This window comes from Carya illinoinensis, chromosome 4 (genome assembly GCF_018687715.1).
Source record: "Carya illinoinensis cultivar Pawnee chromosome 4, C.illinoinensisPawnee_v1, whole genome shotgun sequence".
NCBI lineage: Eukaryota > Viridiplantae > Streptophyta > Magnoliopsida > Fagales > Juglandaceae > Carya > Carya illinoinensis.
In genome coordinates this window covers 32,080,522-32,104,683 of record NC_056755.1, presented here as the reverse complement: position 1 = coordinate 32,104,683, position 24,162 = coordinate 32,080,522, and the positions used below count along the sequence as shown (strand labels likewise).

General features: G+C 35.4%; 1 protein-coding gene across 1 annotated transcript; it reads right to left on the bottom strand.

Moving 5' to 3' along the window:
• Positions 1-3,336: 3,336 nt before the first annotated feature.
• Positions 3,337-11,604, bottom strand: LOC122307950 (probable methionine--tRNA ligase). The gene is made up of 12 exons (XM_043121083.1): positions 11,389-11,604; positions 10,797-10,892; positions 10,229-10,399; positions 9,739-9,804; positions 6,766-6,831; positions 6,050-6,172; positions 5,812-5,963; positions 5,542-5,632; positions 5,302-5,370; positions 4,673-4,764; positions 3,988-4,051; positions 3,337-3,603 (listed from the first exon to the last, which is right to left on the bottom strand). Exons 1-12 carry the CDS (start codon positions 11,467-11,469, stop codon positions 3,499-3,501), a joined length of 1,176 nt encoding a protein of 391 aa, XP_042977017.1. The 5' UTR covers positions 11,470-11,604; the 3' UTR covers positions 3,337-3,498.
• Positions 11,605-24,162: the final 12,558 nt, after the last annotated feature.

Sequence of the window (24,162 nt, the reverse complement as noted above, 5' to 3'; positions counted from 1 at the left end):
TTAGTTAGAACGAGCACAATTACAATGAAATACATGTTACAATGGATTTTTGAAAGAGCTTATGTCTATAGACCAAGCACCATATAGATATTAGTCTAGAGCACTACATGTCTAACCCTAATTGTTCCATTTGCTCACCTTCAAGTCACCAAAAAGAATCTTGCATTCGGCTAATCACAAACTACATGCACAGTGAGATGTTTATGCATGATCATCTTAATATAATAAATCTCATCTTAGCTCTCTCACTAAGGTAACATCTTCGTGTCATCCAACTTATCTAGTACAACAAGTATTAATAAACATAATGTCTCATCATTGTTGGCTATCCAAGCACTAAAGATAATCTTTCGTATGAGTGAGCTGATCTAATCCTATTGACATACCTTGCGTGTATACCAATCATGCCCTATGATGAAGATAAATATGAATAATACTTTGTTACATTAATATATCAAAGGAAAGTGTACATTTCATCATTAATTGAAATAAAGATATATAGTTTTGAACTTCTAACATGAGCCTTGAAATCATCTCTAGCGTAGGATTTTTAGGGGTTTACCAACCATGCAACTTGTAAGAAGGTGTTCCAAGACTATTTCATTGTGGCTAAGCATTTTGCTAATATTATATCTAAATCTCTGTGTGTTTAGTTCTCCTATATTACTTTTGGTTTATAACAAATGTAAGAATTGTCATGTTTTCACAAAATATCATTATTGGATCAAAATTTTTCGTGCCAACGTCAAGATGCTAAAGGAATCTCCTCAATCAAATAGCTTCTTGAACTGCTGCCAAACAAACTATGTATTTTGCTTCCAAGGTAGATATATACAAGGTTTTATTTTTGTTATCCTATGTGATGGCGCACCATTGTTGAGAAAGAAGAAATACCCATATGTTGACTTGTGCTTGTCTAGGTCACTACCCCAATTATCACCGCTATAACATCCCAATTGTAAATACATACCTTGATAGCATGATACATAGTCTGCCGTTCCCTTTTCACCTCTTAACCACTTTATCATGTGTTAGTCCAAGGTTAAATTGGAGCTTACTGACCAATCTAGTTGCATGGCATATCACTTGCCAATTATGCATCATTGTGTAGACTGTGTTGCCTATAGCACCATGATGAGTGCAAACCATCTTTTCTATTTCACTTTGAGTCTTAACACCTTGGCAAAAGCTAGCCTTTGACAATAGATGTCTCAATGAATTCCTACTTACATATCTGGAAGCACTCAAGGGCATCAGTTGTAAGTTGTAACCCAATTCATGGGATCAATGGAGAGATTTTGGAGTTTGGAGGTATAAAGGCTAGGGGTCTCAAGCCAAGCAATGTGATTGATTTGTCAATATAGAAAAGTATGCTCAACAATCTCAATCTCCCCCCCCCCCCCCCCCCCCCCCCAACAAAAAAAAAAAATAGCTTGCTTTAATTTCCTATACCGAGGGGACAAAGGATAGGATTGGACCTCTTACAAATATTGTGTGTGTGTGTGTGTGTGTGTGTATGTGTGTGTGTGTGTGTGTGAGAGAGAGAGAGAGAGAGAGAGAGAGAGAGAGAGAGAGAGAGAGGATATATGCTTTTGAAAGAGAAGCTCAAAAGAAAAAAAATCATCATCAAATGTCCTCCCCAATGACCACCGTCAGGTCGGAGGAGGGAGCTCCTACTCCCTTTTCCTTCCACCTCGTCGACTTCCCCATATTTTGACTGGCTCACTCTTTTTGAAAATTTTCAAGCGTTCTTCTAATTTTCTCTCTTAAGTTGTTAATTCTTTCTCAGATATGCTCCTCAAAGGCTTTGTCATCAGTAAAGCTTCTTGAGGTAGTGGAATATCTATCTAGATTTCCCTTGCTTTACTCCTCAAAGAAAATATTTTTGAAATGATTTATCAATCATTTCATGACATGGTATATATTAAAGTTAAGATAAAAAAAAACCAAATGAATATTGTTAGATTGCCTCTTATAGTTTAAAGGACGGCCATTATGGTTGGTCTCAAATCTTAATGAATAATGATATATATATATATATTCAAACTTTTATATAACTCTGTTTTCAATGGAGAATAATTATGTGAAATATGAAATTTTAAGGGATTCTAATGATTGTTCCATTGTCAACAGCATAGCACAACCTCATAGCATGTACGCCATCTGTTTTCAAAATGGCTCTCTAGAACCAAGACAAGTTACATATGGAGGTACCTTCAAGAGCAATAATCTTCTGATATTTCGTATTCACAATTTATATATCAAGGTTCTCCATGAGACTATCCTTTAGTTTCAAAACCAATGCACTGAATATAGCAATTCCTTTCCTTGATGGAAAATAGTCTTAAATAACCTAAGGAAACATCACATCATAGTAACTAATAGTGTGCTAGAAGAGCAAGAAATCTGGAGACCATCTGCTACTCCATTGTGAGATTGCTAGAGCTTTGTAGAATGATCTCGTGTCATGTCTATAAGGAGACTCTACTTATTCAAGTATAAGGTTATATGGATTCCACAAATTGCATTCATATGTAAGAAGGTTCTCATCTTGATGTGGTCAATTTGGAGGGATAAGAACGATAGAAATTTTTTATGATTGCAAGAGGATAACAAATGAATCAATGATCTCAGCATTGGTAATTCACTCTCCGACTAGAATGATCTCAGACCACAAACAAAAATCCAACAGTCCAGCACCTTGGCCTCTTCAAGCTAGCTCAGTAGAAAGTTTTTTTTATTGGTACTTGGGGTTCGAGAACAAACTTCCAATTAATCCTGAGGGTGCACGAGTTTCAACAAAGAATTTTCTACAATTACATATCGGGTGATTCAAGAGAAAACTCCTTTCAATCCGATGGCGTCAAGAAATTGTTTAAACCTAAAAAGAGCATACCATCAAGACCAAGGATCTTACCAGTTGGGCCAGCCCAAGAGTTCTAGCTCGGTAGAATGTTACTGTCGTCATCAAACATAAGGTGAAAAGCAGGGTTCTATTCTGGAAGTTTTATAATGCAATGGATGTGTGGCGTACCCATGCGCGGATGCAAAAGAAACGAGACAAAAAAATGCACCGTAAGAATGTCTTGAAAACCAAAGCCGGGAGATCCTCGTTAAACTAATACCCTTTTTATCTTATCCCAAAAAATTATTATAAAAAAATAAAACGTTTCTTCAGACCCCTTTGAGCTATATCCATTGCTGAATTTATATTCGTAGAAGTAGAACCTTCTGGGCTTGGACCATTCAGTTATCAGACAGTCTAACAAAGGAGGATAACATTTTCGTTCTTTGTTTAGATTTGAATTGAATGCAATAGCAAGTGAAAGCAATCAATAAATGTAAGAGTAAAATGGCATATTTTGAGTACCAAAAACCATGCATTTTGAGTAACCAAAAACCATGCCTGCATTACCGTGTCTTCCCATCAAGTAAAGCTTAAGACTCATCTCTAAACATTGAGTTACATTGTGTTTAGTATCCAATATGCCATCCCCACTATTTTATGCTTGCCTTGGGAATGGCTGATGTACATGGTCCACAGGATGTCATAAATGGTATTCCCTTGAAAGTGGCCACACCCTTGTCATCAGTGAAAAGATGCTGCAGCCGGCAAAACACAATCATTATTTCTCCAAATTTGGACGCATTCATCCACATAGCATACGTAAGAATTTTCAGGGACATAGATGATACCAGAACATGGATGAATGATCTTTGGCGTACCCATCCTTAAAAATTAAATATGGAAACTATTTCTTAATAACAGCTATAATTTCAGTACATGGTACTCATAAAACAGGCCAAAAATGAATTGGGGCTGGCCGAATATTCCTTTTATGTATTAATTCAAGACGTGGGAGAGATGTTTAAATTAAAGTATATGGGTAACGAATGGGCATGAGAAAGATGTTTAAATTAAAGTATATGGGTAATGAATGGGCATAAGACTACTGCATAGAAAAGAAGATGCCAAGATATACATACTGGAGTTATCTTCTCCAGCTGTTTCTTTTTAGGATTAAGGACGTCTTCTGGCTTTCCATCAATCCTAGACAAGAACACCAATGAACGTGTAAGAAACCATAATAATGAAGAAAATGTGAATAAAAAAAAAAAAAAAACAAACAAAAAAACCCCTGCCACACTTCATTCTATGAGTGTTATCAACTTCGATCAACTAGATCAGGGGCAAGATGAAGTTATATCATCATTAAGAAGCGTAGACTGAACAGCCTCAACCCCGTCTAGAATATAGCTGTTAAGTGAAAAGTACCCTAAGAGTGAAGTAGCATAACTGATCAAATAGATTCCTAGTTGTGACTTTTCATCTCTCTGAAAAAATGTTCAACCTCATCTTCAATGGAAAAAGGTTATCACTAATACTCCCCGTTTGGTTACACAAATGAAATGAGATGAGATGAGATGTTTTAAATAGTAATGAATAAAATATTGGTATAATATAATTTTGTAATATTAATTTTGTATTGGGATTTGAAAAAGTAAAATTATTTATTATATTTTGTATGGGGATTTGAAAAAGTTGTAATGATGAGTTGAGATGAGATGAGATGAGTTTTTTGGTTTTGTGTAACCAATCCAACTGCTGGCACTATAAATCATCCAGATGATAACTGTATCTTTATAGCTCACGTGATTTTAATAATCTTACCCAGCAAATGAAACACGCTCCCCAAGTTTGGCCTCTTCAGGAGGGAACAAAGGCTCAACAATTGTATGATCTTCATTAGAAGCACATAGCACCTGGAAAAATTGGATTTATAAATATGCACATCAAAATTAGCCCACTATAATTGGAGAGTTCAAAAGGAGTAACCCTAAAGAATGAATCTTTCAGTGAAGTAACCGGAAGTTTTTATGGTCTCTTTCATTGCATAAGTTATGTGTTGCTTAATTTCAAATGTTTGATAATTTCCAGGTCTGTAGTTGCATTGAGGCTGAAACTGCTACTGGGAAAGTGATTTAATAATTGCAAGCTTTCCGTCTTTCTTCAGTTTTTTTCATGATTATTCAAAATAAATTAGTGCAATATCACATGCTTATTTGTATGGATCTACAATCATCGAGTGGCAGAGAAAAGAAAGCAAGCATATCCTTCATAGATCAACAAAGGTGAAATCTTGAAGTACAACAATTCCTCAAGCAATATGCACTGGTAATTTAGATCTTATTTCACTTTTTTCTATAGCCTACATAAGAATATCCGAAATGCATCATGAGGGAACTCCATGTATGGAAAACATGTGCAGAATTTGACAAAAATTTCCAAGAATAAAGTACCAATCCTTCTGACATCACATCCCGTAGTTTTCCAGGTTTTACATTTGTAATCAATACAATGCGCCGATTCTGCAAGGTAGATGCAAAAAGGAAACCGATTCAAAGAAGAAGTTTTCAGGTTTTTATTAATCCAAAAATAAAGAATAAAAATCCAAAAATTATGAAACTGAAAGAGAGCACTGGAAACAGAAAATGCATGCAAACTGATTGTATCTTACTAGTTTTTGTAGAAATTATTACCATTAACTCATCAAGACTATAATACTTGGCCAAACCACTAACCACCTGGCGAAATTTAGCATCTCCAATGTCGATCTCCTCAACAAGCAAACTGCATCATGAATTGAAATGGAATGGCTAATGAGTTATTAGTATCCCAAAATTATACTGCAAAATAGTGTAAAATACAGACACTAAACTTCAAATTACTTCAATGGGTTGCAAGATGTTCAGATGTTATCTAATTTACATAGCTCTTGAAGAAGAAAAGGAAAAAGTTTTTCAGCACACCTATCAGCAGATGGATGCTTCCATGCTTTCCGAATGACACCAACCTGTATATTGAGCAAACTGACACTAATTTCTTTGTCTTTATCAACTGCTTCTGTTTCAGATGACTTTTTCTTCTCCTGGGTAGCTTCTTTAACCCCAGCTGCCTTTTTCTTGAAATTCAAAATTAAGTGTCATTATGTAACAGCTGCTTCTGTTACAGGTTGCCAATATATCATGGTCAGTTTTAAAAGATTACCCCAGTATCACTTTTCTTTAGATTCGGGTCTGCATCTAACTTATCTGCATTTTTGGCACTTTGCAATGTCTTTTTTGCATCTGAATCTACGTCCACCTTCACTGGATTTTTGGCTCCTTCCAACTAAAATCAACAGAGAATATATGAAACTCAAACCCTGTCAATATCTTACAAACTCTATCCAAAGAAACCCTAGGGGGTTGGCTCTAGTAGTAAGAGCCTTGGTCTTGGTGGTACGCTCCCTTCTCGTCCAAGGTTTGAACCTTGGGTATAAACAATTTCTATGGGCCATTGGAATAGGGGAATTTCCCCTCAAATTACCAAAGGTGCACTTGTGGAAAACTCATTGCCTAGCACCTATGCAACCTTAGGATTAGTCGGGACTTTGTTCCAAACACCCGGTGCCATTCAGAAAAAGAAAAAGAAAAAAAAAAAAAAGAATTCTGCAGAGATACTTGAGGGATGTAAGCATGCAGCATGTCCCCCCAACCCCAAAAAGGGTATCAATACCCTTCACTCCCCATGGCCCAGAATATATGTAAATACTCTCAAAGGATATGGTGCAGCAGTGCACTTGTACCGTGCTATTTTAATTATAAAACAACCAAACAGTTTATCTTTTAACCATTTAAGCAGTCTCTGTTCTGACCCAATTTACAAATAGTAATATAAAGACTAACAATGAAACACACAAGTTCATTAAAAAAATTACTCACTTGTGGCTCAAATTTAGCTTTCTCAAGCAATATCTTCTCGAATAGTTCCCCAAAATCCTCCTTGCTCTGTTAATATGTAATGCAATAGTTTTTGAGAGCTAGCTAATCATTTATACGTGGAAAAAATACAATACAACCAGGGCTGCTTAGAGGGTAAGGGGGCAAATTGGGGACAAGGGATTCATATATGGATACAATAAGGCAAGACATTCAACAATGCAAATATAGGTTTTACATTCAATGGAATAATATTGCAACATCTTGTCAGAAGTCATGAGTTGATGTCCATAAATCATAAAGTTACATAATCAACCCCACATTTTTGCCAATTTGCACGCATACCTAACTTGCAGTCTTGACAAAGATAAGACAAAGATGTTTTATGATCCCTAAGAGTTTTGAGTTGGTATTTCAGAATATTTCTTATAGCAAATTTTTTTTCAGTATTTCAGAATTCATCTAACAACTGCAGAAGCTGTCAGATAGAGCACAAATAAATTTTCTCTTTCCTATAAAGTGTCAAAGATGGTGGCCAATAAATGCAAATGATCTGAACACAATTAGTGGACTTTGGCATCGGGTGACAAAATCTGATCATTTAAAAAACCGAGCAGACATTGATTTAAAGGAGATTTCAATGGGAGAATAATGATAGGAGACCATTGCTGAGTTCATAAAATTAGAGGAGAACAAAGTTTCCAGGTTAGCATCTTGTTTTGTTTGTTTCTACGCTCTAACTTCGGATTGAAATTTTGGTTCATCAAACAAGTGCACAAAGCTGTACAGAATTCTGCTATACCAACTCAACCTTTATTTTTCCGAACTAAGAATAATCAGTTTTTCGGATTTTGACAACTGTCAGGTAACTGACGTGACACATTTTTGTTTTCCAATTAAAGTCAGGTCAGAAGTGAAAAGATAAGTTGCAGAATCCAGCTTCCGACCCAATCCAACATATGTTTAGAAAATTAGGAATATTTAAGATATACGCAAACTAGTCTCCTATCTTTTCATCTCCCCAAGAGACCACCACACAACCCACCACCCTTGTCTCTTGTGTGTTATTATATTTTATATTTATTTCTCTACAATTTTCCCTGTATCACGTGTGAAGTTAATAAGCTACCATGCCATCCCCTTGTTCCTTGTGTTATCAGTTTGTTGAATTTTAGTTTTAAATGCACAGGAAACAGTTTGTTAATTTTTTATTTTATTTATAACCTGATTGTGAAGTTGTTTGAACATGGAATTTTTCAATTCTTAATTTAATGAATCACACATAAATGAAAGAAGATGAAATGTTTTTTTTTTGATAAGTGAAAGAAGATGAAATGTTATAGACGAAAGAAGAGAAAGTGTTTTTGACCTTTAAAACCATTTTAAATTTATGGTCATTTAACACATGAATAAATGACATGGCTATACAAGAGCAAAACTACTGCTTCAGAAATTATATAAAGAGAAGAAAAAAATTTTATGGAGGAAAGAAAACAACGTGTTCCTAACCTTTAAAATTCTGTAACATTTCGAGATTATTGTACATTTATGGTCATTTAATACATGAATGGATGAGGTGGCTTGACCAAAAGAAGAAAACATGTTATAGATGAAAGAAGAAGTGTTCCTATTTTAAAATTCCATCACCTTTAAAATTATTTTACATACATGGATATTTATTTTGGCAATTAGAAATCAAATGTTCTTTTAGAAATTGGAACTGAAGGGTCAGTTATATAAAGTTACATTATTTGAATGATAATAGTAAAATTAATTGGTGCTGTATGTGCAAAAAGCATGGTGAAACTGTGGATCATTGACTCCTCCATTGTGAGATTGCTAGGGCCTTATGGAATGATTTTTTCAGCAGAGCTGGAATAGCATGAGTTATGCCTGGAAAGGTGGCAATCTCTTAGCTAGTTGGAGAGGAATTGAAAAAATTTTATGGAGGAAAGAAAACAACGTGTTCCTAACCTTTAAAATTCTGTAACATTTCGAGATTATTGTACATTTATGGTCATTTAATACATGAATGGATGAGGTGGCTTGACCAAAAGAAGAAAACATGTTAGAGATGAAACAAGAAGTGTTCCTATTTTAAAATTCCATCACCTTTAAAATTATTTTACATACATGGATATTTATTTTGGCAATTAGAAATCAAATGTTCTTTTAGAAATTGGAACTGAAGGGTCAGTTATATAAAGTTACATTATTTGAATGATAATAGTAAAATTAATTGGTGCTGTATGTGCAAAAAGCATGGTGAAACTGTGGATCATTGACTCCTCCATTGTGAGATTGCTAGGGCCTTATGGAATGATTTTTTCAGCAGAGCTGGAATAGCATGAGTTATGCCTGGAAAGGTGGCGATCTCTTAGCTAGTTGGAGAGAAAATAAAGAATATTCCTCATATTGCAGCTGTGACAAAGATGACACCTATTTGTCTACTGTGGTGCATTTGGAGGGATAGGAATAAACGGAACTTCAAAGATTGGGAGCGCTCTGTAGAAGATCTTAAAAATCTTTTCTTCAAGACTTTATTTATGTGGGATATTGCTATAGACTTTTATGATCTTAGTTTCTATGATTTTCTTGTATCTATCTCTAGCTTCTAACAAGATGCATTCTCTTGTATGCTACTTGTGTGCTTGGGCTATGCCTCAATTTGTATTAAAAAAATTTCTTATACTTGAAAAAAAAAAAAAACAATTTATTGGAAAGACATGGCTTAATATAGGGATAGATTGCATGCCTGTCTACCTCGTTTCGTGTTTCAGCTCTTATTTTTCTACCAATGTAATTGCATGCAATCCCCCTTTTCATCTTTTATGCACGCAATTAGTAATCAAGGGTGGCCATGATCACAAATTACAAAAGAATAAAAAATAGAACAAAATTAAAAATTAACAATTTTTTCTCATGCATGCACAACTAGTGAATAATTGATGAAAACTAACATTAACGTGGCCTTACCTGGATGTAATCCATCCATCTCATCACATGTGGTAACTTGTCCTTGTCTTCATTTCGAAGGCCAACCTGGCATCAGAATCTCATATTTGTGAGGCCTGCCTTTGGCCAAATGGCACCTCCATCGCCCATACGAATGAGATAACAAGATCTATTTATTAAAAACTTGTAAAAAGTGAGATTGATTTTGAGTCCTTGCACTTATAAAAGAGTTTGATTCACAGAATTTGGAAGAAATCAAACTCGCCATTTCATAATTATAACTAATTAATAGACGACAAAGGGTCTTCCACAATACATAATAATTAGAGAGAAAGTTAGGCATTTAGAGAAAAATATATAAGTGTCCTATTCTTCTCTTTATTTTCTCGGTACTTTATCTTTTCTAATTAAAGAACCAAAAAATAAAAATGAAAAATCTATTTTTTATTCTATTGTGTTCCTCACTTCATTTTCTTTTCAGGTGAACCAAATGGAGTGCCAAATTCTATACCAGCAAAGGATGTAGAACTGAAAACACGATCACGTCAACTTCAGAGGGTTTCAATCCATTCCCCAAGAGTACAGACTTCAGAGCCAATTCATGATCCAATTTATTGAGAATTCCAGAGCATGACTTAAAATCTAGCGGAAGACTCTCTGCGAGTTCTATCCACTTCATCACCTACAACCAAAATTTTAGCTTTTCAAAACAGATGAGAAAAAATAAAGACGGTTTAGTGATAATAAATCCAGCAAAATAACCCCTAGGGGTTGGCTCAATTGATAAGGGCCTTGGGCTCGGGGTATACTCCCCCTAGGTCTAAGGTTCAAATCCCCTTGGGTGCAAACAATCTCTAGGCACCATTGGACTAGGGGATTTTCCCTTGAATTACCTAAGGTGCACTTGTGGGAAACTCCTTGCCGAGAGGGCCTGTGCACCCTGGGATTAGTCGGGAGGCTATTCCGGACACCCGGTGCCAATGAATAAAAAAAAAATAAAAAAATAAATCCAGCAAAATCATAATAGTTGTCTAGAATTTGACTTAGTACATTCAGGACGCAAACCAATTCAACTTTACCTCATGGTTGTCATCCAAAGAGGCCCCAGATGAATTCCGTACGTTAAAGTACAGGCTCTTGATATCATTCTCCGCGACATCATCCAAGTGTATTTTCTGCATAAATAAACTATCAATTTAGGAAATTTTTATATTCCAAACAATCTGAGGATTGGAAGCCAATTTAACTATCAAAGTCGAAAATTGTATATTCATGCACGAAAATATATTTCCAGGTTAGACATGCACAAGTTCGTTAGCTTTCCAACAACAAATAGCACATGAAAAGTCCAGTGAAAACAAAACACATGCAAAGGAATGCAGAGTAGGGAAAAGAAACTTTTCTAGTTTAGGCAAAGAGAGTGCGATTTTTTATTTCGGGTAAAGAGAATGTCTTAGTCAAAACTCCTACACATTACCACAAGATATAATTAGTCTCCAATTGAATAACACCACGACTGAAAAAAAAAAAAAAAATCACTTCAAAAAGACCCATTTCTTGAAACCCCAAAATTGAAACACATAATCTATTGTTCAGCTGATTGAAAGAAAACCCATCAAGCAATAAGAAAAAAAAAAAATGGAAAAGTAAGGAGTATGAGTGGTGGCGTACAGTGTCTAAAGAGAGGTGTTTACAGAGAGATGACACTATCTTTTGCTTTCTACTGAGAACGATGCTTCCATTCGGCGCCATCTCCTCTCCGTTGCAATCTGTCCCCCTCTCTACTGCTGCTGCTCTACTTCTTCTCGCAAAGAGCCGTATACACGATCTAAATCTGAAGAAAGGGTTTTCGGACGACGAAGGGTGTTAGGAATATGGGCCTCGCATATAGCCCATAATCACCTGCCTTGTAACGGGCAGCTGTCTTAAAAGATAGTCATGTAGTCCAGCCATTATGCTTCGACTAATGTTGGGACAATCTTTTAGGCACCGTTTGTACTTTTGAGTTTAGTTAAATTATTTATATATAGTAATGAGTTGAAACAATAAAATAAGTTTTGTAGAATTTATTTAAGATAAGTTTAGATGTATTTAGATATTAATATAAATTTAAATAAATTTATGAGAAGTTGAAAAAGATTGTAGATTCTGCATATAAAAAATTGAAAAAAGTTATAGGTTCTACGTATAAAGAGGTATTGAGTTGAAAAAGGTTACGGATTCTATCTGTAAAGAGATTTTTTTACATTTTTTAGGATAGTATCTACTTTCTTATAAGAGAAATGCTAAACGTACTAACACAAAAACGTAGAGTTTGTTACGGACTGATGTGGCAAGGGCATAAGTGTAAATGCACTAATAAAGAGAAAACCTATCGCCTTCTCCCCCACTCTCATTCTGCATATTTTCACCATACAGGCCTTTCTCCGTCTCCATGCGTGCTACTCCCTCTTCTTGACTGGGACGATGTAGATTTCTCTTCCGGCATGGTGTCTTCTGCTACAATGAAGCCTTCAAGAGCTTACTTTGTATTTCTTCTCTCTCTAACGCCTATATTGTGTTATTTTTCTTATTTTTTTCATTTGGATTTACATGGGTTTGCTTTTCTCTCTTAACACCTTTATGGGTTTGTTCTGTTTTACTTGCTTTGCTTCTTTTATTAAAACAAAGTATTATTTAGCTGTTTATTTATTTACTCTTGTTTTTTGTTGAAACGGCAGAGATTTATAGGGAAGTAAGCTAACTAGTCAAATCCCGGATGAAATTAGGAATTGTGCTTCCCGTGTGCATCTGTACAATTTCCATTTCCTTTGATTTATTGTTTTGTACCTTTTTGGGTGAAGACATTTGGAGCGTTGTACTCTTTCTCTATATAACAACTTTCTTCTTGTTGTAAGGATTTGTCTAATAATTTGCTGTTTGGGTACATTCCCTTTTTGATATCTAAATCCTGAATTTGCATTTTCTTTTGGCATGTCATGTTTTATCTCAATCTGTTTTTGTCCATTAACTCAAAATTCTCCAATTTGCCGACTACCTGAATTTGAAGAACAATCAATTGACTGGACCCATACCTTTAACACTAACCCATATTTCGAACCTTAAGACTCTGTATACTTTCATTTCTCCTGGATTCTCTTTGTACACGTGGTTTTAACATTTGCAAATATGGATTCTCCTGTTTTATTGCAAAATTGTTGAATATTTGGGTTGAGAGGATTTGGGTATTGAGGGAGACTAGGATAATCAGTAGTCAATTTGGACAGGTCGAAATGCAGAAATGCACAATAGGAAGTTTTGATTTTTCTTTCATTACTTGGTGGCAGCTGGTCAGCTAGAGAAAAAGTGGACCAATGTATAGTCCTTGATACATGCCGAAAGATGATTGTCTTGGTGTTGCGTTGTATTTGTTGTGATTGCAAACTATGTGGCCAAAGGATGATTGTCCTATTTGCAATGTTACTTGGTAATGTAATTATGTATTTTGAGAATGTTAATGCTAAATCATCCACTGTTATGGTATATTGTTGAGTTTATTATTTTAAATTTTTTCTAATACAATTTGAGCACTTCATGGTGAAAAAAAAAAAAAAAAAAGAACTTGAGTACTTGATGCACAAACAAAAAGCATATTGATAGAGCTGTGACGAGGCATGTACACTCTTAACTCCATAAAAAATGTCAATAGAAAGCCAAAGGTAAACATTAAGCATAAGGACTATCATTCCATCAAAAGGAACCCATTGTATATTATAAGATTAAAGATTCTATGTTGATAGTGCTTTTTCCAATAGAACTAGTCACAAATATATTACATTTGCCAATAGTTTCTTTTTCATCACTAATTACAAAATATTACAACACTTAAGTTATAATATTCTATGACAATTATTGAAGTCCATCAACTTGTCTATCATAGGAATCATGAGGCCAACCTAAGAGAAAACAGTAAACAATATTAGAATTACGAATCCAACCATAATAAACACCCAAAAACATAAATATTTTTTAAAGTTAGCACTCACGAATGTTAATATGTACATCTTGACTGATTCTGATCACATCATCATATATAGTTGAATGGAACCCAATATTTGTACTGGATTGACTCCACGGCACAGTTGGATGTTGCAATAATGGCAAATATTGGATTAGATTATCTCCTGTGTTTGTAGCATCAAATGCTTTTGACAGAGACTGCTGCAAAAAAAAAAAAAAATGATAATTGTAATAAACTATATAAATAAAATATCAATGAAAGTAAATAATTACAATTGATACCTGATTTTTTTTCTTTCTTGCTTTACATTTATTAACTGTCTTTTCTGCTACAGACACTTTACACTTTGATGGTGGCCTCCCTTTGCTTCTTACCACCAAAGGGCTGTGCACTTTACTACCTGCATCTTTAGTGCTTCCACATGACATCCCAGTACACGCATCTACATAATTATGGGTTGCATCATTGCCATTGAATGGCCTGTTACCTGTATAAACATGGTTGAGTCTTAATTTTGCTAATTGACCCATTAGCCTCTTGCAACTCTCCTCACTCTCTGAAGCATCTTCTGCTATGTCACCAAATGCCATTGTCAGCATATCATACCTACTAGCTTTTGGGTTTGACCCTTGATCGTCATAACTACTCTTGACAAGAGTATAGTTTCGTTTCAAATCTTTTCTCCATCAATTAACAATGTATTTTAATGGCAATGTTCTCTTATCAAACATGGTCAGCACACACACAACACATGTCTACATAATATGCCCCTAAATTCAAACAGTTTACAATTACAAGAAATAGCAAAGTCATCCTCATTAGTGTATGTAACTGAGAAATTAACTCACTTAATGAATCCATCACAAACCTTGACTTCATCGAATACTCTGTAAATCTCCTGAACTCATCTTGAACCTCTTTGAATTTTGCATTGGTATAAAGTGATTGAAATTGTTTCTCAATTTCATAATGAGTAATGCATGGAAATTTTGTATGAAAGGAACTGAAATCAGCTGCAGTCTCATTCTCAACTTTCCGTCTAAGTGCATTATCATATTGCTCAACAAATTGTTTCAAAGAAATTTTCGAGTTAACGTAATCGTCGAAAAAAACATTCATATTTTCGCTTCTTTGTGTAGTTGACTTTCCAGCCCAAAATGTATCTCTAACATATGCAGGTACCCACATATGTCTCTCATCGTACAACCGCTCCAGCCATACATTATCATGCAAATTGTAAGTGTCTAGCAGTGTTTCCCAACTTTCTTCAAAGTCCTTCGTAGTCAAACAATCATAAACACAATTTTGTATCCTACTCTTGATTGATTCATAATGTAAATGTGATCTAAATTTTTTTGGCAACTTTTTAAGAATGTGCCATAGACAAAATCTGTGCCGTGATGTTGGAAAAACTGTAGCGATGGCAATTTGCATTGCCTTATCTTGATCTGTTATTATTGCAAAAGGAGCTTGACCTTCCATGCAAGTCAACCACGACTCAAATAACCACACAAATGTGTTTACATCTTCACTTGATATTAAACCACAACCAAAAAGAATTGATTGGCCATGGTGATTCACCCCTACAAAAGGAGCAAATGGCATTCTTATACCGGTTGGTCAAATAGGTTGTGTCAAATGTTATCACATCTCTAAAATATTTATAAGCAATCCGACTTCGGGCATCTGCCCAAAAGACATTCCTTAAGCGACCCTCATTATCCAAATCCATAATATAATAAAAGTGATCATTTTTCTATTGCATTCGGACAAAGTACTTTCGTAGAGCTTTTGCACTACATTCACCAAGCCGTAGTTGTCTAGCCTTAACAAGATAATTTCGACAATCTCTTTCTCCAAATGTTAGGTTCTCATAACGTTAGGTTCTCATAACCACCAACTTTAACTACGAAAGACTTGAAGCTTTTACTTACATTTATAACAGCACTATTTCCTACATCCAATTGCTTCTTTAGGGCTAAATCCATCTTCCTATTGCATCTAAAAAATCTTGCTTTTCCTAGACTCAATGTATGTATGTGTTCAAGTATAACGGTAGAAAGTTTATACCTTCCATCAAGAGAAAGAGTTGCATTGATTTTTGCCTTACATCCAAATCTCTTGATTGGTCTTGGCCTAAGAACATTAGAAGCCATTAATTTAGCCGTGCCTTGACGTATACATGCGAGAGTGAAGTACCTCAATTTTCCATCATCTCCAGGTCTAGAACTTCTTTTTGACACACCAAACCCCTTAATTTTAGCATATTCTATATAATATGCCCTAACCTCATCTTCTGAAGCGAAGGTCATTCCAACCTTTAGTTGTTCGACCACTTCTTGTGTCCCAACATTAACACCACGACTCTCATCATCGGTGCACAGATCATATGAATTAACTAAATAATATAAATATCATATATCTTACAGTACATAATAATCAAATATGCATAAATAAAAAATGAGACAGTAAATTTCAACTTCTACTACTAACCTCTACTATTTGAAGCGTCCATGCCAACATATTTAGAAATTGAACTAGCAATTGACCCAATCATTAGCAACTTAGCTCACCTAGACTGGCAATGGCAAGAGCAATGCTTAGATTACACACACACACACATATATAGGTTATAAATGAAAATGAAAATTTTTTAAACAAAATTTGTTCTACAACATTTTCTTAGAATATATATTATCCTTTCATGATTTTTTTTTTTTAAAAAAAAAAACAAAATCTGTTCTACTTTAGAGACTTTGAAGAAGATAATTTAAGCGAAGTGGTGAGGAGAAGACAGAGGGGGGAAGACAGAGAGGTGATGGGGGCTTTAATGGAGAACTAACCAACCATGAAAAGCTCAACAAATTTAGAATTAAAAATATGTATTGAATGTTAAATAAAAAGAAGAAAATTCTTGCCTTAAAAAAAAAAAAAAAAAAAAGGATTTGGGTGCTTACCTACTACATTCTCTATGCGTGTTGCATTACATTCTCCATGCTACATTACATTCTCCATGCGTGGAAGTCTTCATGAGTCATGAGAGGGCTAGTTGCAGAGGAATATTTTACTGAATGGAAGTTGTAAAGTCTGTGTTAGGTTTCGAAAAGGGGCTTTCTGTCTCTCTCTTTAGTTTTTTATTTTTATTATTTTTAATAACAAAGACACGTTAGTACGTGCTGAAGACTAATTTTTGTTACATGTGGGTAGCAGCTCTCTTCTCATAAAATATTTACACTAATTTGGTACGTCTAGAGTTTATATATATATCATTATTCTTAGAACTTCGGACCCTTCTATCAACCAAAATTGTCTAAAAAGGCATCTAGATTCATTTAGAAAATTTTCTGTCCCAACTCTGGAACTTATGGTGTGGAATAGATAAACACTATAAGCTTCGTACCATTCTCCTTGATATTAAATGTTTAATAAATAGAATATATTTTCCTGCCGATCATATCATTAAAAGGCTGAAAACACCCTCAAATATCTTCCTGCCATGAGACTAAGAGCATCCTCATCCGAATCCCTATAAAATTTCCTCTAATTTAATTAAAAATCACATCTCTTAAAATTTTTTCCTAAATTTTATTCATCTTCTAAAAATCTCATACATCTCACCATCCCTATCTCTATTTTATTAAATAATATTTCTCTGTTATTTTTTTATTACTTTTTTCTTTCACCTCCATTTATAATCTTAACTACTAACTCTTTTATCTTATTATCTTATTTTCAAATATTATTTTTTACTAAATATTTATACGATTTTGACTACCAAATACAATATTATTTCTCAAACCAAAATTCGTATTATAAAAATAATAATTTTTTTTAATATGTGCATTTTCTAACATCATGGTATTTTTTTAATATCCACTCTTTATCAATTTCTCTAATCACAACCTTCCAATAATAATGGCCACGCCCGCAACTGAATCAAAGAAGGGCTCTGAAAATTCTTGTAGCACTCCAAAACATCCTCGGGTAGCCTTGACTCAGCAAACGATCTCAATGGCGAGTACTTGGATGCTTTTACATTCTTCCTAGTCACGACCACGAGTCCATCTCTTACCGTTTCATCATCATCAATGTCATTGTTTCGCTTCGATTCCTCTTTCCCTTGGTGGGTTTTGCTTTCTGAATCGTCCCCTTTTGTTTTATCACGCTTCTTCTTCTGGATTTCTAGGGGCTCGATTTCTTCAAGCTTCCTCTTAGGATTGGGTTCATCTTTGTTATCTTTGTGCTTCTTCTTTTTTTTCTTCTCGGCTTTGAGTTCGGGGTTATGAGAGGATTCTCGAGTTGTCTTTGGTTCGCCATAAAGCACAGTGGTGCAGCTCTTTAGTTTTTGACCCATCACTAGCAGCCAAAGGTAGCTATTGCGTTGCAAGAGAGGAGAGGAAGAAGAAAACGAGGGACAAAGGGTACAATCGTTGGGGCCAAGGAGCGATGGGGATGTGAATTTGCATATATAGGGATTTACTATAGCACCTGTAAACTTCATCTGCAATTTAGGGGTCCGAATGGAGTGCTGTTTTTCCATCAAACCCTAAAAATTTTCTCAAAATATAGGGATAAGGGAGTGATGCGGTGCCGGATGCAAGGGCTCTAAGAGTAGTCTACAACTCTTAGCAAATTTTCTATCTCTCCTCTAGTCATTTCTTTTTTTTGTTGTTCTCTTCCTCTCAGCAAACTCTCTCTCCTCTTTTCTCCAACTGACAAAAGAGTTGATTCATCATTATTTGATGAAGAGGATCGTGAATCAGCTGCTTCCGTACCACAATATATTTTGAGACGTTGATGTATATGGGTACAGTCCAAAGCAACTCGATGGTTAGTGCGTCTGATCTATCTCAAAATATGTCGTTTATGTTCCAACTTTTCACAGAAGTTTGTTGTGAGATATAAAGGCAAATATAAGCAAAGCAAAATGCAGTTGAAAGACATGATTTTACTGAAACTTTCTTCCACTAAATTAAATTAATTTGGTGCCAGAATTAAATTAATTCAAAATGTGCATAAATTGTTCTTTACATAGAAAAAGCACAGGAAAAAATATACCAACTTTTTGGTCTCAGAACTTAATGGACGGGCCAACTCATAAAAATGGGATGCAGATAATTGACAATGGGGAGAAGAAGATGATGGAGGTGAAGTTGAACATAGAGGAATGACAGTAAAAGTTAATAAATATGAAAACAAGCCATGGACTGCGTCGAACTGGCTGTCAGTGACATCGAACTGGTTGTTGATGACTTTGGACTGGCTGTCGGTGGTGGTGGGTTGGCTGGTGGCCGTGACTGGTAGAGAATAACAAAGGGGCACAACCATAGGTGTAGTCTAGGTTGTGTGCATGTAATGGGGAGGAAATATATTTTAGGGTATTTTGGGCAACAATAGGAAGTAGTCATCATCATGGACTTATTTCCTACAACATTGAGATGTCAACTGGCCATTGGGTGCTAACTTACACTCAAGAGCAAACAATACCGCTCCAAAGCGAAACTATAATAAATAATGTGAGTTTATTCTAAACTTTAGAATTCAAGCAAAAGTTTTAGTAGGTCCAAATTTCAAGAAAATAGCATCATGTACTAATAATTAGAAGCCATGTTGTTTGTTTAGATCTAGATAAGAGATAAACATATGAAATGAAAATACTACTTTTATAATATTTATTGTTGTTGATGTGCATTGTTTGTACAACATTAATTATTTTATAAATATGGTAGAATTCATACCCAAATTTGGGCTAAGACCCCTTTTCCTAGTTTTGAGTTTTATATATTATTAAAATCACGTGGATTTTGGTACTATATATAACTTTATATATATATATATATATCTATATATATATGAGTAGTACTATGTGTATTTATACTTTTTTACTTAAAAGATTCATTTGTTAGTTTCCTTTTGAATTTCAAATTTATAACTTTAAGCATATTAATAACTGACATATGGAAAAATATTTTTTTTTGTAAATTTTTATTAAATACATTTAGCATTTTCCATATATATATATATATATATATATGTATTATTTTAATATGTTTAAGATATATAATCCCTAAAAACTAACTCATATATTTGTTTCTATTACCTTCAGTCTATTTCAATAATTGGAAACGACAACAAGAACTAAGAAAAACCTAAAATTAAATTGTTTTGCTTTATTTATTGGAATTGTGACATTAGATAGATGGATTCAAAGTTTTTATTTTTATCTTAAAAAAAAAATTCTTTATTTTTCAGGCCTTTTATGAATTTTGATTGCTATATTATATTTAGACAATAAAATGTATGTACCAATCTTTTGAAAATCAATGTTTTTTCTTAGAATTTTTCAGTTTTCTATTAATAATTCTTTTAAAATAGATGTGTTGTGGACATGTTTTGCACCCCTGTGAACACCCTAAGTAAACCTGCACCAGAAGAATCAAAGAAGGCTTAAAGGGTATTAAACACCTCTGATGCCTAGGTCAAATTGATTGTATAATATCTTTGTGAATCCAATACGTAAATCAACTTACCTAGATTGTGAACTTCCTCTAATATATATAGAGGGTTGGAGAGGACTCGTTCTGGTGCATGCAACAATCTAATCCTTTTATTCAAATTTGGTCCAGGTTTGTTGTTCAAATTTTCTTCTTATCTAACCCAAGGAGGTTATCAAATGTGACATTTGAATTTCCTTGCTATTTAGAAATTAGCTGAGTTTTTTATCCATTGATAGTATAGAAAGGCCTAGGCTCATAGCGAGTGGCCCAGGTTGATGACCGGGGCTGTCATGGGCTTGCTTCCATGGGACCACAAGTCTTCGTACCGTGTGGGTAGGCCCATTGGCGAGCAAGGATTTTGGTCCCTCCAGTTACCCCACTAAGTCTCATCACATGAACGTGATGGGAATTTTATCCATTATGCCACTTCGTTACCTGGGCTGTACTCATTCTCGGATCTGTGGATGTCACACGCGTGTTAGAAGTATGCTCCGTTTCATCTTCCCACCCTTTCCTATTCCCCTTTTCATGTCTGAAACATCTCTCAGCATTACCACCCAATCATTTTGAGCGGCGTTGTACTTCTTGGACTGGTTTTCCTCTTGCGTTACCAACTCCATCACGCTATTCCTTTTCTCGTTTAAACTTGTTCTCTATTGTTGCATTTCCTCCTCTATCTTCTGCTTCACCAGCCTCAATACCCTCTGTTCTTTGGGTTTTCTTCAGTTAATGGCTTCACATAAGTCTTCCCACTTAGTTCCTTGGGGTCCTAGATCCTCCCAACCCTGTGATTCTCCTCCTCGTGCTCAGGAAAATTCTACATCTCAATGTACCTTTTGATTTGGTTTGGATTCAGAAATTAGATGAGATAAAATTGTTTTAAATAAGTTGAATAAAATATTGTTATTATTGTTTTAAAATTTGAAAAAGTTAAATTGAGATTTGAAAAAATTGAATTATTTATTATATTTTGTGTGAAAATTTGAGAAAGTTGTAATGATGAGATGAGATGAGATGAGTTGAGAAAGTTTCTGAATCTAAACAAGAGGCTGCCACTCTACCCACCAACCATTAGGCGTCATTGATGTTCTGAGGCGGCTTCATGTTCAAGATGGAGCCAATCTTTTCAGTGTTTGCCTCGATGCCTCTTTTAGAGAAGATAAAGCCCAAAAATATTCCCAAATCTACCCCAAAAGTATACTTTGTCGAGTTCAATGTCATCTTATACTTGCGAAACACACCAAAAGATTCCCTTAGGTTTGCTAGGTATTGGATGGATTCCTTGCTTTTCACCAACAAGTCATCGACATATACCTCCATAGTCTTCCTTATCTGCTGTTTAAACATCCGATTGACTAGATTTTGGTAAGTTGCCCCAACGTTCTTCAACCCAAAGGGCATCACTCGATAGCAGTAAAGGCCTCTATCAGTAATAAACGACGTCTTCTCCTTATCTGACTAATTCATGTGTATCTAATTGTATTCTGAATATGCATCCATAAAACTTAGCACTTAGTGTCCCGTTGTGGCGTCAACGATAATGTCGATATGTGGCAAGGAGAAGCTGTCCTTGGGGTAGGCTTTGTTCAGGTCTGTGAAATCTACACACATCTTCATTGTTCCGTTTGCTTTCTTAAACAACACCAAGTTGGAGAGCTACTCCAGGTAGTATGTTTCCCTTATAAACCCAAGGCCAGGAGGCGATCTATCTCCTCAGCTATGGTTGTGCATTTCTCTATATTGAAGGTTCTTCTTTTTTGGAGTATCTTCTTTGCTGTTGGATCAACACATAGCCTGTGCTCTATGATAGCATTGTCATTTCCTGGCATGTCTTCATAACTTCAAGCGAATACATCTCTGTGTTCAATCGGCAGTTGTTTTAATGCCTTCCTATATTCGGGAGGGAGCCTTGTTCCCACTCGCATCATGGCAATCGATCGATCTGGGTGTAGTGTTACTATCCCTAGAGGCTCATTTGCCTCTATTTGCATTAGATTGTTCTCGTCTCTAATTTCCATGTCTTGGCAAGCTACAATTAACATTGGGGGTAAGGGTTTCCCTTCCAACATTTTCGCGACACAATACACCTGGCACTCCTGCTTTGAGTTCCTGCATGTAGCATTTCTATGCCAGGATTTGCTCCCCTCAAACCTCGTCGATGCCTGTCTCCATTGGAAACTTCATTTTTAGGTAGTAAGTAGAAGTGACAACCTTCAAATCATTCAAAGTTGGGTGTCCCAATATGGTGTTGTAGGATGATGGGGTTTTAACTACCAAGAAGTCTGTCATTGTTGTTACCATGTGTGCCCCTTGGCTGACCACAACTGGTAGTGCGATGATGCCCATTGGTTTCCCCAAATCCCAAATTTGCTTCTAAACGCTAAATAGATCTGGTTTCTAATTTAATGTTTAACCACTTAATTAAATCACTTTCACATACTACTAACCACTCAAATTTATGTTATGATATTATTATTTAATCCTTTAAACCTTAAAAATTTTACTGGGCCAAGAAAAATTAGATTTAGGCTTGATAGCAACCTAAACCCTAGCCAAACCCTTTTTAAACCTCAGATTGAGACCCATTTGATTAAGGCCCAAAAAATTGAGCCACCTTGTCAAGGCTAGTGGAGGAAGTTTCCCCCTACCATGGCTGACCAAACACTACCCAAAACAGTCCCTAGTTGTACTTGATGTGAAGGCCAAGGTCACCTCATCACCACCCCTCTCCCTCGGTAGTCCGAGGGCAGAAAACCATGGGCTCATTTTGCCCCTTGTTTTGGTTGACACAACCATCACTCAAGTATCATTCACTGACCTATCATCACCTCTCAGTTGTGTAAGAAGGTGTCCAAGTCCATTCCCTTTTATTTCATTCCCCTCCAATACTTTTATTGGAGAGAAACTTAAAGGTTCTCTCGAACAGTTTTTCTAAGTCATTTTACACGCCATTTTTGAAGCTTTTATAAATATTTTGTCACAAAATTTTCTTCACAATAGTTATTCATCTTTGAGTCTATTTTCTTTGAATATCTTTTATTTTGATTTTCATGGTCATTTTATTGGTAAAAATTTGTTTTAAGCTTGGAAATGTCATTTTGAGTTGTAAGCTACACATTGCTTTTTTGTAACACCTCCCTATATTCTTGGGGAGCCTTGTTCCCACTCGCGTCATGGCGTTCGGTTGATTTGGGTGTAGTGTTACTATCTCTAGAAGCTCAGTTGCCTCTACTTGCATTAGATTGTAATTGTCTCTAGCTTCAATGTCTAGGCAAGCTACGATTAATGGTGGGGGTGATGGTTTCCATTCCAACCTTCCACAACACATACGCTCGGTGCCCTTGCTTTGAGTTCCTACACGTAGCATTCATGTGCCAGGATTTGCTCCCTTCAAACCTCACCAACGCCTGTCTCCATAGGAAACTTCAATTTTAAGTTGTAAAAGTGACAATTTAAAATTTCTTAGTAGTAAAAGTGACAACCTTCAAATCATTCAAAGTTAGGTGTCCCAATATGGCGTTGTAGGATGATGGGGGTTTAACTACCAAGAAGCCTGTCATTGTTGTAACCATGTGTGCCCTTTGGCCGACCGTGACTAGTAGTGCGATGGCACCCATTGGTTTCCCCAAATCTGAAATTTGCTTTCAAACACTAAATATATCCAGTTTCTAGCTTAGTGTTAATCACCTGATTAAATCATTTTTACATGCTATTAACCACTCAAATTCATATTATGACATCACTATTCAATCATTTAAACCATAAAAATTTTATTGGACCAAGAAAAATTAGATTTGAATTTGATAGCAACCTAAACCTTAGTCAAACTGTGACGCCCCCAAATTCCGTTTGGGATCGGACGGACATTTGAAGCGTCGAGACATGCAACACAAGGTTACCTGCCCCCGTTCATGACATATAAGATGCAATGTTCCTAACATGCATATA

Bases quoted from the DNA above. Each gene is read 5' to 3' on its own strand.
- LOC122307950 (XM_043121083.1), bottom strand. From the start codon at position 11,469: ATGGCGCCGAATGGAAGCATCGTTCTCAGTAGAAAGCAAAAGATAGTG. The intron at 9,805-10,228 runs GTATAGAATTTG...TTCTGATGCCAG, and splicing joins CAGTTCTACATCCTTTGCTG to GTTGGCCTTCGAAATGAAGA. The intron at 6,832-9,738 runs GTAAGGCCACGT...ACATATTAACAG, and splicing joins GATGGATGGATTACATCCAG to AGCAAGGAGGATTTTGGGGA.